Source organism: Myxocyprinus asiaticus, chromosome 10, assembly GCF_019703515.2.
Source record: "Myxocyprinus asiaticus isolate MX2 ecotype Aquarium Trade chromosome 10, UBuf_Myxa_2, whole genome shotgun sequence".
Taxonomy (NCBI): domain Eukaryota; kingdom Metazoa; phylum Chordata; class Actinopteri; order Cypriniformes; family Catostomidae; genus Myxocyprinus; species Myxocyprinus asiaticus.
Genome location: NC_059353.1, coordinates 20,542,462 through 20,557,067, shown reverse-complemented (window position 1 = coordinate 20,557,067; position 14,606 = coordinate 20,542,462). Strand labels below are relative to the sequence as shown.

At 41.6% G+C, this 14,606-nt stretch overlaps 1 protein-coding gene across 2 annotated transcripts in view; it reads right to left on the bottom strand.

Moving 5' to 3' along the window:
• LOC127446881 (serine/threonine-protein kinase LATS2-like) overlaps positions 1 to 14,606 on the bottom strand; it is a 44,366-nt gene that overhangs the window by 23,169 nt on the left and 6,591 nt on the right. For both annotated transcript variants that reach the window (XM_051708185.1, XM_051708186.1), the window contains exon 3: positions 14,048 to 14,465. In XM_051708185.1, the coding sequence (XP_051564145.1) occupies positions 14,048 to 14,401 (354 nt within the window). In that variant the 5' untranslated portion in view covers positions 14,402 to 14,465. The remainder of the gene's footprint in view (positions 1 to 14,047; positions 14,466 to 14,606) is intronic.

The following is a 14,606-nucleotide window of genomic DNA, read 5'->3' as shown; positions in this document are numbered from 1 at the left end:
ATATTATATAATTTCATAGCCATATGACTATACTGACACCATGTAAGCTACATATTATTATCCGGACCTTTGCTGGGATGGAAATGTAGAGACTGGACCTCTTGGAACTTTTATTGAATACCCTTGAAATACAGTATCTCCATACAAAAGTTAAAAATACCTCAACTTGCACAGATATGCCTGTGCTGACCCATGAGAAATAACTAGATATCTCTAAACTAGATCCTACAATCAATACCATCAACTTGAACTTAAAGTCTACATTAAATCAAAATTGACTATTTACACTGGTGGCCAAAAGTTTGGAATAATATACAGATTTTGCTCTTATGGAAAAAAATTGGTACTTTTATTCACCAAAGTGGCATTTATCTGATCACAATGTATAGTCAGGATATTAATAACGTGAAAAATTACTATTACAATTTGAAAAAAAATTTTTCAGAATTTCTTAAACTACTTCAAAGAGTTCTCATCAAAAAATTCTCCACATGCAGCAATGACAGCTTTGCAGATTCATTAGCATTCTAGCTGTCAGTTTGTCCAGATACTCAGGTGACATTTCACCCCACGCTTCCTGTAGCACTTGCCATAGATGTGGCTGTCTTGTCGGGCACTTCTCACGCACCTTACAGTCTAGCTGATCCCACAAAAGCTCATTGGGGTTAAGATCCATCTTTTCCAATTATCTGTTGTCCAATGTCTGTGTTTCTTTACCCACTCTAACCTTTTCTTTTTGTTTTTCTGTTTCAAAAGTGGCTTTTTCTTCCCATAAGGCCTGCACCCGAGTCTTCTCTTTACTGTTGTACATGAAACTGGTGTTGAGCGGGTAGAATTCAATGAAGCTGTCAGCTGAGGACATGTAAGGGGTCTATTTCTCAAACTAGAGACTCTGATGTACTTATCCTCTTGTTTAGTTGTACATCTGGGCCTTCCACGTCTCCTTGTCCTTTGTCTTTGAAGACTGTAGTGTACACCTTTGTATGAAATCTTCAGTTTTTTGGCAATTTCAAGCATTGTATAGCCTTAATTCCTCAAAACAATGATTGACTGATGAGTTTCTAGAGAAAGCTGTTTCTTTTTTGCCATTTTTGACCTAATATTGACCTTAAGACATGTCTTGCGTAATCAAGGATAAGGTGTTGGAGGGATGGCTGCTGGAAATGGGGCCTGTCTAGATTTGATCAAAAATTACTTTCGGGGCCTGTGTAGCTCAGCGAGTATTGACGCTGACTACCACCCCTAGAGTCACGAGTTTGAATCCAGGGTGTGCTGAGTGACTCCAGCCAGGTCTCCTAAGCAACCAAATTGGCCCGGTTGCTAGGGAGGGTAAAGTCACATGGGGTAAACTCCTCGTGGTCGCGATTAGCGGTTGTGTGTGGATCGTGGAGAGTACCATAAGCCCCTTCATGCACAGCGAGCCACGTGATAAGATGCGCAGATTGACAGTCTTAGAAGCGGAGGCAACTGAGACTTGTCCTCCGCCACCCGGATTGAGGCGAGTAACCGCGCCACCATGAGGACCTGCTAAGTAGTGGGAATTGGTCATTCCAAATTGGGAGAAAAAGGGATTAAAAATAATAATAATAAAAAAAACATCTTTTTTCAAGTGATTTTACTGATGTTTTTTACATCAGTAATGTCCTGACTATACTTTGTGATCAGTTGAATATCACTTTGGTGAATTAAAGTACCAATTTCCTTCCAAAGTCTGTACATTATTCCAAACTTTTGGCCACCAGTGTACTTTCCTAATGCACATTTCTGATCATCATGTGCCCGATTCATTGGTGCATGTTATTCTACATAAAAATAATTTTTGTCTTCAGGATTTTTTTTATCAATATAATAACTTGATCCATCTCTGAAATGACACTTACAAAGAAGTACCCTTACAGTACCTATCATGCCATAGCACTAGCATGGTACTTCCATGGTATTTCTGTACTGTGAGGTTACTTTTTTATGGGGACTTTCCTTTTCTGCTGATATCATGAACTCTAACTTTTTAACCTTTCCCCTCCAAACACCTTCAGTCTGGTATGTAATGACAAAGACTGTTTAACCCAAGATGGACCACTTATGTTAAAACGAATGGGAGAAATTGGAATACCCAATATGGCGGTTGTAGAAAAGTCCTGCCTTACAGACCACCTTTTAGATACAGACATCTCCTGTCAGTCAATCTGGCGGGATCTGAGCTAAAGCAGCATAATTTACCATACCATTGTTGTCAGATTTTACTGCTGAAATATGTTCTTTGATCGTAATCTTCAACTATTTTGGAGACTTTCCCCATTCAAGTAGATAGGAGCTATACTTTTATGCCGGTTGTATCCATCGAAAATAGCTGCCTGGGAGTGTTCCAAAGATGGCCACTGAATAAACTGACTTGCATTGAAAGGGACTAAATTCTGCATCTTTTGAATGCAATAGTGGAATCATTCTTCACTGGTGGTGCAAATGCAAAAATAATATTTGCTGTGGTCTCTTGTACACCGCTATATAATTTTACCCTGCAATAATTTACTTCCGCATTCCAAACCCAGAAATGTAAAAGTGTCCATTTGGGCCTTATTCATGAAACACAAGCAGAACAAACTTTTGGGTAAATAGTACATAAACCCATTCTTACACAAATTGTAATTTTCAATTCAATAGGAAAATGTACATAAAAATTGATTCATGAATTAACAGAGAAATATTTATTCATGTAGAATGTAAGAGAAGGCTAATATAAACATTAACACTACACACATTGGGGCCTGGGTAGCTCAGCGAGTATTGATGCTGACTACCACCCCCGGAGTCGCGAGTTCAATTCCAGAGTGTACTGAGTGACTCCAGCAAGGCCTCCTAAGCAACCAAATTGGCCCAGTTGCTAGGGAGGGTAGAGTCACATGGGGTAACCTCCTCGTGGTTTCGATTAGTGGTTCTCGCTCTCAATGGGGCACGTGGTAAGTTGTGTGTGGATCGCAGAGAGTAGCATGAGCCTCCACATGCTGGGAGTCTCTGCGGTGTCATGCACAACGAGCCACATGATAAAATGCGTGGATTGACGGTCTCAGAAGCGGAGGCAACTAAGACTTGTCCTCCGCCACCCGGATTGAGGTAACCGCGCCACCACGAGGACTTACTAAGTAGTGGGAATTGGGCATTCTAAATTAGGAGAAAACACTACACACATCATAACATATATCATATTGTGTATATTCCAAGTACACAAACATCACATACATGATTCATGGAGGCAGCTTTTTATATCCCAAGTTCAAAACCACAAATCCACAACATGTCATACTGATCTTCCCAAAACTTTCCTCCTTCAAAGGTGGTTATGTAACTGTTACTGTGTAATTTGTGAAGCAAAAACCAACAATAACAATCAACCTAAAGCAGCTCAGGGAAGGACCAGAGGCTGCCATTTACTTTCCTGGAAGGTACAGAGGGTCAGGGGAGGAACACAGGCCCCAGTCAGAGGCCTATGGAGAACTTAAAATACCACGTCACACACCAGGGCTGAGTCATTACACAACAATGACTATTTCACTATTAATAAGAAACATGCTAAAATGTATGCCCTGCTCTTATGGGAGGTGTTGGTGTATGTGGTGCACGACTCTTCAGTGCAACAGGAACAAGATTCTTTAAAATGCCAATGGACTTTTGGCCACGCTAAAGCTGAATACTGGGGTGGGACGAGGTCAGACAGACTGAGGCACAACGCACAAATTTCATGTTTTAGTAAAAACTAAATAAAAACCTTTAACCACCAGTATTAAAATAAGCAAAGACAAGTGAAGATAAAAACATAGAAAAGACTGGTAAAATAGATACAGTCAGAGTGTCTGTGTGGTCCAGCCTACTGTCTGTCATTCATGCTAAGGAAAGAGTACTATCCATATTGAACTAAACTGTCCTATCAATGCAGGGCTAAGACAATCCACCTAACGGTTGTGAAATTTATTCCTGCCTGTGTACCGAGTTTTACCCTCACAAGAATTCAAATGCCCTCTTTAAAAAAAAATTCTCTTGAGGGGCAAAATATTAAATTAAACATCAATTAGAGCAGGGGTTTGAAAACTCTTTGATGCAAAGGACCCCCAAATAGGATGATACCTTTGCAAGGGACCCCCTTCTTCAAATATAAAGGCAGATAAACATACATGCACACATAGCCATTTATAGTGTGCATTACTATTTGCAGATTTGGCTGTTATTTCTTACTATTAAAAACTAAGGTTGTCGGAGTCACGTGACACCATGCAAGGTTCGGACGTGTGAACGGCGAGCTCTGCGCACTTTGATAGTTTTGATACTTTTAATGATATAAACCAGTGAGATTCAATACACCCTGATCCAACTGTTCTAGGAAGAAATTATGTCAAAGAATTCAAAATCCTCAGGCTCTGGAGACATTATAAGATGCCCCTCCAGAGGCCTTGAGCCAGGGACTTGATTTGGCCGGAGAGGTGAAAGAGATTTGGCAAGAATTGCTGAACGTATCTGCAATGCTGACGAAGGTCGTTGCTGACTTGGAGGATCTTGCTGCAATTCGTCGATCGTTCACGGCCATGGAGACGAAATTCACCGGGAGAGGGAATTAGCTGCTAATCCACTAGCGACCAAGGTGGATTTGGAGCACATCTGGGAGAAGCTGGAGGATTTGGAGAATCGTGAACACCTGAATAACGTCCGAATTGTTGGAATTCCTGAGGGAGCAGAGGGTCCGAATATGGTGGAATTCCTGGACGGACTCTTTCCGAATCTGCTTGACATAACAGGCTATAAGCTGGAAATCGAGCGAGTTCACAGGGTCCTGGCTCGGCGATCCGCTGAGGGAGACAGGCCCTGATCAATTCTGGCCAAATTTCTGAGATCATCCGATAAAGATCTCGTGTTACGCGATGCGAGGAGTAAAGGAAGGCTTTCTTGGAAGAACCACAGCGTTTTCTTGTTCCCAGACTTTGCTAATTCAACAAGAGGGAAACGTGATCGATTCAAGGAATGCAAGAAACTCTTACATCAATGGAAGGTCGCTTTTGCACTGATGTTCTCGGCCAAATTGAGAATAGATACCAAGGATGGCCGTATTTTCATGCCCCCAGCAAGCCATGTCCTTCACAAAGTCAATGGGCTGAGTAAGTCATTTTGTGGTACTCACACTGCAGCCAAGTGAGCCTGACTCACTGAACATTCACTTGACCGTCCGAGGAAACAGAGCACCTTTTTTGTTTCTTTTTGTGCTGGTTCCGGAGTTTTTTTGTGTAGCAGCACTCCTTCGGGACAGTTTTGTGGATGAATCTGCACGTTCTTTGTGCTTATGCTTCCTATTGTTTGGAGTTTGCTTTGTGGAGTATTTCTTGCAGGACATTGGAGTGATTGGGTCATTTGTTGCACTCGTGTAGCAGTTGAATGGGCCTGCTCACTGAACATTCGTTTGACTGTCCGAGGAAACTGAACGGCCTTTTTTTGTGTGTGTGTGTGTGTGTGTGTGCTGGTTCCGCTAGAGGCTGGAGTTTGATTTGTGGAGGAACACACCTTCGGGACATTTATGTGGATGAATCTACACGTTCTTTGTGTTTATCCTGCCTATTGGCTGGAGTTTGTTTTATAGATGATCTTCTGTTGTGTAATTCTGTCTTACAAAATTTTTTATAGAAACACCAGACTTGAGCAATCCGATGGCAAATTTGTCGCGGGGGCTCTCGTAGGCATACATGGACTGTTTGAGTTTAAGGGGTGGATGCCAGTTGACTATCGTGCGCGGGGTTAATGCACACGTTTTTTCTTTTTTCTGTTTGGTTGGTTTGAGGGGAAGTTTGGGGTTTGATTATTGAACTAATGTGGAATGTGGTCTTTATAATTTTATTTTTGACACACAATCTATTTTTTCTAATATGTCAAAATGTCAGATGTTAGCATGAGTGGATTGTCTCTCTCCCCATAAAAAGAAGGAAGGTTATTTCTTTTCTTAAACGTAAGAAATATGATATAGTGTTTCTTCAAGAAACGCATCTTTCCCCACAGGAAGCTGAAAATTTGGGAAGATATAGGGTGGACATTTTTTCTTTAATGCTGGCTCAAGTAAGATCAGGGGAGTCATTACACTGATAAGTAAGTATCTACAATTCAAATGTCTCAACCAGATTAATGATAAATTAGGAAGAGTCATTATTGTTTTAGCAGAAATTCAGGGGAAAAGGTTGATTTTGGCTAATATTTACGCACCTAACGCTGATGATCAGGGCTTTTTTATAGATCTTGAAGGGATATTGAAAACCGCTGGCACCCCTCATGATATAATGTTGGGAGGAGATTTTAATCTTTTGATGGAGTCCTTGGTCATAGTGAAGCAAAAGTGTGTAAGCCCCTTAGAGCAACACTGACACGTCACAGGATGTATAAAAATCTTGGTCTTACAGATATTTGGAGACTTTTGATCCCATCTGGTAGGGACTTAAATTTTTTTTCCATCAGTCCATAAGATTTATTCTAGAATAGATTTTTTTATATATATCTAAGTCCCTAATTTCATCTGTTGTTGATTGTTCAATTGGAAACATTTTAGTCTCATATCATGCCCTGGTGAGTTTAGAGGTGTTGCCACATACGGAGAAAAAGAAATTATATAGTTGGTGCTTTAATGTATCCCTTTTGCAAAATCCTGAATTACAACAAATGCTAAAGGCTGAAATCAATGTCTATATGGAGACCAACTGGACCTCAGTATCCTCTGTGGGCATGGCTTGGGAGGCACTTAAGGCGGTTCTTAAGGATCGGTTCATACAGTATTCCTCATTCATCAAAACAATCCAAGGCACGGGAACTCGTGGAATTGGAAGGGAATATTAAAAGTGCCTAGGCAGAGCTGAAGCGCCGAATGTCGTCTGATGGCCAGATATAATACTATTTTGTTGCAGAAGGTGGACTTTTGGCTATTCAGGACAAGACAGTCATACTTTGAGTCGGGGACAAAGCAGGGAAGCTTTTTGCAAGATATATAAAGCAGAGAGAGTCTTTTTCTACCATTCCCTCAGTGAAATCTGCTGGTGGTGAAATATTTACCTCAGCCATTGATATTAATTATATCATTGATTATATCTTGATCTCTATATTTCCACGTCTTCGTCTATTGATGTTAGAAACTTTGTGGAACCATTAGAACTCCCTAAACTGACGACTGAGCAAAAAAATTATCTTGATTCTGAGATCACCATGGAGGATCTTGGCGAGGTAATTAAGGCCTTGCCTACAGGAAAGGCTTCGGGGCCAGATGGCTTTGCCGCCAAGTTTTTTTTAGATCTTATGCTACAGAATTGGCTCCATTTTTGCAAGAAGTTTATATGGAATCATTAAAGAATGGAAAGCTTCCGCCAACCATGACACAAGCCCAGATCAGTCTGATTCTTAAAAAGGACAAAGATCCAAGCAAGTGTAAGAATTACCGTCCAATTTCCCTGATCCAGCTAAACGTTAAAATATTGTCAAAAATTTTGGCTAATCAATTAAGTTATGACATCTCTTATACATATAGATCAGGTGAGGTTTATTCGGGGCTGCAGCTCTTCTGATAACATTAGGCGTTTCATCAATATCATGTGGTCAGTGGCGAATGATCAGACTCCAGTCGCTGCCATCTCACTTTATGCCGAAAAGGCCTTTGATATGGTAGAATGGGATTATCTTTTTTAAGATTTTGGAAATGTACGGATTCGGGAATACTTTTATTGGATGGATTAAGTTACTTTATAGACACCCGGTAGCGCCGGTACAAACAAATTGATTAATTTCAGATTGTTTTACTCTGGATAGGGGTACCCGGCAGGGTTGCCCTCTTTCCCCATTATTGTTCTGTCTTGCTGGAACCATTAGCAGCCGCGATAAGAAGGGAAGATGATTTTCCAGGGGTGGTGGCGGGAGGTATGGCTCATAAGCTTTTGCTTTAAGCTGATGATATTTTATTATTCGTCTCTGACCCCATTAGATCTATGCCTTGCCTCCACAGAATTATTAATTCCTTTTCTAAGTTCTCAGGATACAGAATCAATTGCTCTAAATCCGAAGCTTTGTCTCTGACAGCTTACTGCCCAGTAACGTCTTTTCAGCTGGGCGCCTTCCAGTGGCCAAAACAGGGCATCAAGTATTTGGGTATTTTATTCCCAGCAAATTTGTCTGATTTAGTTAGAGTTAATTTTGACCCCTTAATAAAAAGGTTTCTGAGCAATGTGGGCAGGTGGGCTTCATTACATTTATCTATGATTGGGAAGGTTAATGTTATTAAAATGAATTGTATTCCAAAATTTAACTACCTGCTACAATCTCTCCCTGTAGATGTCCCCCTCTCTTATTTCAAGCAATTTGATAGTATAGCGAAGTCCTTCATTTGGAATAGTAAGCATCCTAGATTACATTTTAATAAGTTACCTATTGACAAAGGGGGGCTAGGCCAACCCAAGATTTTGTTTTATTATTATGCATTCGGTCTCAGACATTTGGCTCATTGGTCGTTTCCACCTGAGAGAGCCCCTCCCTGGTTTTGCATTGAACAGGAAGTTCTTGCCCCTATTTCGCCATTGCAAAGCCTTTCTATCAAACTATCCGGAGAAATTAAGTTACACCCTGTTATCTCGCATTTGCACTCAGAATAGACAAAAGTGTCCAGAGTGTTTAATTCGGACATATATTTAAATGTTGCCTTGAGCATATGGCTGAACCCCAAATTATGTATTAATAAATCCCCTTTCTGCTGGTCAGATTGGATTGTGAGGGGGGTTACTACACTCGGTGACCAGTATGAGAGTGGAGTGTTGAGATCCTTTGAAAATTTGGTTCAACATTTTAGGATTCCCAGATCTCAGTTCTATAGGTATTTACAGCTGCGCCACCTGCTCTGTACTGTTTTTGGGAGTAGCACACACCCCCCTAAAGTGGCAGATACTCCGTGAGAGGTGATTACTGCTTTTGGAAAAGGTCATGAGGCATCAGTGTTTTACTCCCTGCTAATTCAGAGTCTGGGGGATGAAGCTTTAACTTCTACCAAGAGATTATGGGAGAAAGATTTAAACTTGGTACTGGAGGAGGAAGTGTGGGCAAGGATTCTAAAAAACATCAAGTCTGTATATAGAGATGCAAGGGTGCGCATTATGCAATTCAATATTTTACATAGATTCTATTGGACACCCTCTAGATTGTATAAGCTTGGTCTTAAAGACACACCCACCTGCTGGCAATGCCAATCCGAAGATGGAGACACAACCCATGTTTTTTGGTGGTGTGTTAAGATCCAGGAATTTTGGTTGAAGGTTCAGAGTTTTATATGTGATGTATTGGGCACTCAAATTTCATTTTGCCCCAGACTCTGTATTTTGGGCGATGGGGCAGTCATCAATATGGGGGATAAACACAGAAAAAATTGGGTTCTGACCAGTGTTATGATTGGTAGGCAGGTTATTTTAAGGGGATGGAAGTCGGATGGAGCGCCCTCATTTCCAGAGTGGTGTGCGAAGATGGGGAGGGTGGCAGCTTTTGAGCAGGTGTCAAGCAGAAGGCTGGGGTTGTGGGATTTGTTTGATAGGAAATGGGGTAGTTTAGCGTTTTTTTTTTTTTTTAGTTTTTTTTGTGTGTGTATTCTTATGTGACCACACGGGTGTTCGTTGGGGGTCAGGGTGGGGTTGGTGATTGGGGAGGGGTAATAGTGGGGGTTACATGTTAATTCAATGTATATATGTTGTGTTTTTCTTTGTTATATATCTATGAATCAATAAAATGTTAATTGGAAAAACAAAAAACAAAACTAAGGTTGTCATTAGAACAAAAGAATCATTCACTTTTTTACAATGTGTAAAATCTTTTTTTTTTTTTTTTTCAAATTTAGCATCACAGTTGACCTAAGTTTGAATCCCGGCCCGGCTGGAGGGCTTCCCTATCCCATTCCTCTCCCCAGTCATTTCCCATCTACCTTTCTACTTACCAATTAAAAAATGGCAAAATATAACTTGGAATCTTAAGTTAAAGTATATTTTAGGTGACATGACAGGTTACCATTTACGTTTTTTCTCCACTATTTTTAATCACCTTTTTGCCTTCACTAGTACAGTCTGGGGCGAGATTGCCAGCTCTGTGCAGCAATATCAAAGACATCACAAGAATTCTCCAGCCTGCTGAATGTACAAACCAACTCTTGAAGAGGCTGAAAAAGCTATTGCCATGGGCCAGGGTGAAGATTAAGCCAACAAAATCGTGTAGCCTTTCTATTTAGAAGGGAGTTCGTAATGACCAGATATCGTTGGGGAAAGAATCCTGGTGATGGCAGAACAGCCTATTTGAAAAAATTAGGTCAAATTCAAGGTCTTGTGTTACCAATTTGCACTGTACCATCGCCTGATGTGGCTGCGATGCATTTGCAGTGGCAAAGATGCATACAGTTACAACAGGAAGTGGCTGGGCTTTCCGTGTTGTCTTTCAGATGTAGCATTGTTTGAAGGAAATGCCTTACAGCTGCCACTAAAGTCCATCACCCTGGGCTTAAAGCAGGAGAGTGCTTGAAAGGCGAAGGAGGTTGTAAACCATGTGGTTTCAAGGCTGAAGCATCAAGACATTGTTGGATGAACCCAGTCAGACAGATCAGGCCTTGGATGGGGGGTGGCTCCCAAACTGTGGTCACCAGAAAGAAAACCTCCAGAAAACAGATGGTAGTTACAGAAGTATCTAGGATGGAAGAGGAAGGGTATATGATTAGAGCAGTCAGCCAGCAGCAGCAAGGGTGCTGGACAGTATGGCAGTTTACAGCTGATAGTGCTTTAAAGTGGGCTGACCTATGGAAGGTACCCCAGGCCAGGCTAAGTTTTCTAGTTAAAACCCACCTAAAACATTAGGCCTTCTAAGCCCTGGAAATTTGTCTCAGTGGTATGGCAAAGGAAAAGTTGTCCCCTGTGTGAGGCCCAAAGAGCGAATCTGCGGACCATGTTGGCTGGTTGCAAGACTGCCTTGGAGCAAGGACAGTACAGGTGGCGGTACAATCAGGTTCTGCGCAAGCTGGCGGAGATCCTAGAGATGTGTAAAGGCAAAAAAAGGCCACCATGTGCCTCAGCGGCAGTTCAATGATTTTGTTAAAGAGAGGTGGGCTGTACAAGGCAGTGGACAGAGAGAAGCTACATCAATCCTGGCACCTGGAAAAGACTGGACAATGGAGGTCGACCTTGGCAGACAGCTGAAATTTCCTTCTGAGGTCGCCATTACCTTCTTAAGACCGGTGTTATGGTCGACATCAGCCAGCGAAGTCATGATGATTAAGCTTGTAATCACATGGGAAAAGGGACTTGAGGCAGTCCATGAGAGAAAGGAGTTAAAATACACTGATGTGGCCGCTAAGTGCAGGGAAAATGGACAGAAGCCTGCCACTTACCCTGTGGAGGTTGGGTGATGAGGATTGGGATGGGAACATCAATGCTGCACTTATTGAAAATTTTGGTATCTCAGGATCGGCATTGAAGAAGTCTCTGAGGGAAATGGCAGGGGAAGCTGAGAAAGGGAGCTTCTGGCTATGATTAAGAAGCAAGGACAAAAAGTGGGGGTGTAGAAGTGAGAAAGGCCATAAAGAGAAAGTAGGGATAGAGAATATTTGTGAGGTTTGAGAATGCGTGGTACAATTATGTTGGGGTAATGAATACTAGGGCTTGTGTGTGTCTAGTATGCTAGCTAGGGTTATTGAAGAGGTTGGGGTGTAGGGTTTTGTGGTGAAGTAGTATGCCATATGGAACTGGGGGCATTGAGCATGCATTAACGGTGCCAGTGGGGCTAGTGTAGCTTTAGCCACTGGGTTGGCATGTATGGTTGTATAGGAGGTTATGCCATATGGAACCGGGGGCACTGAGCACGCATTAACGGTGCCAGTGGGGCTAGTACAGCCTTAGCCACCAGTTGGCACGTATAGTTGTATAGGAGGTTATGCCATATGGAACTGGGGGCACCAAGCATGCATTAACAGTGCCAATTGGGACTAGCACAGCCTTAGCCACCGGGTGGGTGCGTATGGTTGGATGGAAGGTTATGCCATACGGAACAGTGGAAACAGAGCACGTATTAAAGTGTCAGTGGGGCTAGCACAGCCTTAGCCACCGGGTTGGGGCCTATGGTCGCATGGGAGGTTATTTGCTGCACAGCGGGCATGTTATAGTATGTGCAGCAGCTGTCCGCATTGCAGAGGCATTGGGACATAGGGTAGAAATTCTCATGGGGTGGTCATGAAAGGAGGAATGTCTTGATAGGAAGGGTGCAGCGGGGTGGCAGGGAGACATCCCTGACAGCTGCCCCACCCCCAGGATATGTATTGGAATGAATGGTGCAAAACATCTATGATGCGTGGCTCCTGGTTGATGACCCCTCAGCTTGACTTAAGGCACTGGCTGAAGTGTTGCAGGCATGCCCAGCAGGTTTTCGACAGTTAAGTCACACAATTAATAATATGAGGTCATAATAATTTTAGAATAATAATGATTTACAATAATTTTAAATGAATTAGCAAAATGCAGTTTAAAATCATTTTAGGTTAAGTATATAATGTATGTCACATTGCAAGACATGTAAAATTCCCAAAGTACTTAATGTCAACGACCCATTTACTGATTATTCATAAACAATTCTTTATAAAACATTCTATAGACAATATTTTAACCAATATCATTGTCTAAATCAGCCCACCATCAGGACAAAAAGAAAAAAAAGCCCTTCTAAGACAAAACTGGGACAAGAATGTATCCAGACAACTTGATCCAAATCAAGCTCAACTCTATACTACACTTCATCTGATAGCATGTTTCAGCTTCCAGAGACCTAAAAAAAGCCCCATTTCAGTCTCTATTTAGCTATGTAATAAAGTCTGTCATAAAGGCAGCTCGGCTCCCTTCAGCTAGGCCTCATAATTCCAATGGAACATGGTGGATTTCTCTGTGGTGTTGTGCATGGGCTTGAGCACAACATTCCTCACATGCCGAATGCAATCACAGGGTCGCTCTCAGAGCTGTATCAGACTGTTAGTAGCAAAGCCCCAAAATATATTCATTAACGATCTGGAAGAGAGGTCTGTATTAGAAGGTCTAAAATAAACAAAGCACACCAAACAAATTAAATCTCAAACAACAGATGCAATGTTGGCCAGGACCTTCTAGAGATTCTTGGTCAGATCTCCTCTACATGTTTGACACAAATGAATAAACAAGATAATTTCAAGTTCTCATACTATCTTTGGTTAATAGCATTCTTGCATTAGATTTCCATATTCAGGTTAAGAATACCGGATTTAATTTGGCTACCCCAAATAACTATGTATTCTGCCCCAAGATTACAAGACAAGGACCAGAACATAACACATTTAGCTAAATGGTGACTGCACAATAACTACTACCATTCAGTACTATCACAATTTCAAATATCACAGCTATTTACCAGAAGTGTTACTCATTAGCTATGACAAACTTCATTGTAGTTATAATGATTCTGTTTTTACAATATCAAATGACACAGAATTTAACCGCTCAAACGTGCAAATGTTTTTGCTTTTGGGGTGGGGGGGTTAAGGGTGAGGAAGGGCTGACTTGGCGTCCACCTCTTCCTTTGGGGTGGAGATGTTCCACAGCGCTCTTCAAGAAAAAAAAAAAAAATCCCAAATAAGTTGATTACACTCAATATTATGTAATGATTTTAGACCTGGCAAAGACTGGATCGATTGCATGGCATATCTACTGTACAATGTTCAAAGACATAGTTTTGTCAAGCCTTCACATAGTCCATTGTATTATTGCTAAAGCAATAAATATATGTGAAAACCGATATAATGATTTATGCTTATTAACAGCAAGTGTTTATTTGTCCATTTAAAAATAATATAAATAAAAAACAATCCTTGGAAAACATAAACCCTCTGTTTGATTACATTTACCAAGTCAAACACAAGAATTTGCTAAATTAGATCCAATAAACAAACACACACACACACACACACACACACACAGCCAACACAAACACATCTTATCAATCTATCTCTTACCTGATCACAACCAGCATTGACAAGCTCCTGTAGCATCTGTCTGTTGACTTCACCAGGGTGCACTGAACTGGATCCTGGACCCGACTCATTGGCAAAGGGCATCAGAGACTTGCGGATCTCTCGTAGGGCGTTTTGGTAGTTGTTGAACTTCTGGGGCTGCCGGAGCTGCTGTTGCCTACCAGCTTGGTCTTTGCCCTTAGAATCACCCCCTCTGCCCCCGTCCCCTCTTGCACTGCCTCCATGAAGCGCCTGGCTCACCAGCTTTGCTGGCTGTTTCAGTCCCTCCTTGATTTCCTGCAGACGCTGGCGGGTGTTGCCCACATATGGGGCGGCAGGGAAGGTCTTGGGCCTCATGAGTGAACCTGACCTGGTCTGGCTGGCACGGATTCAAAAGCCAAGTACTCACAAACACTTCACACTTGGAAAAGAGAGAAAGAAACCTTCAATTATTACTCAAACTTCAAGCAAAGAAAACCCACAAAAGTAGCTATATTCCCAGCTATATTCTTGACCCTTTGACAATTTGAGGTTGTAATGGTTGTTCTTGTTACAATTATAT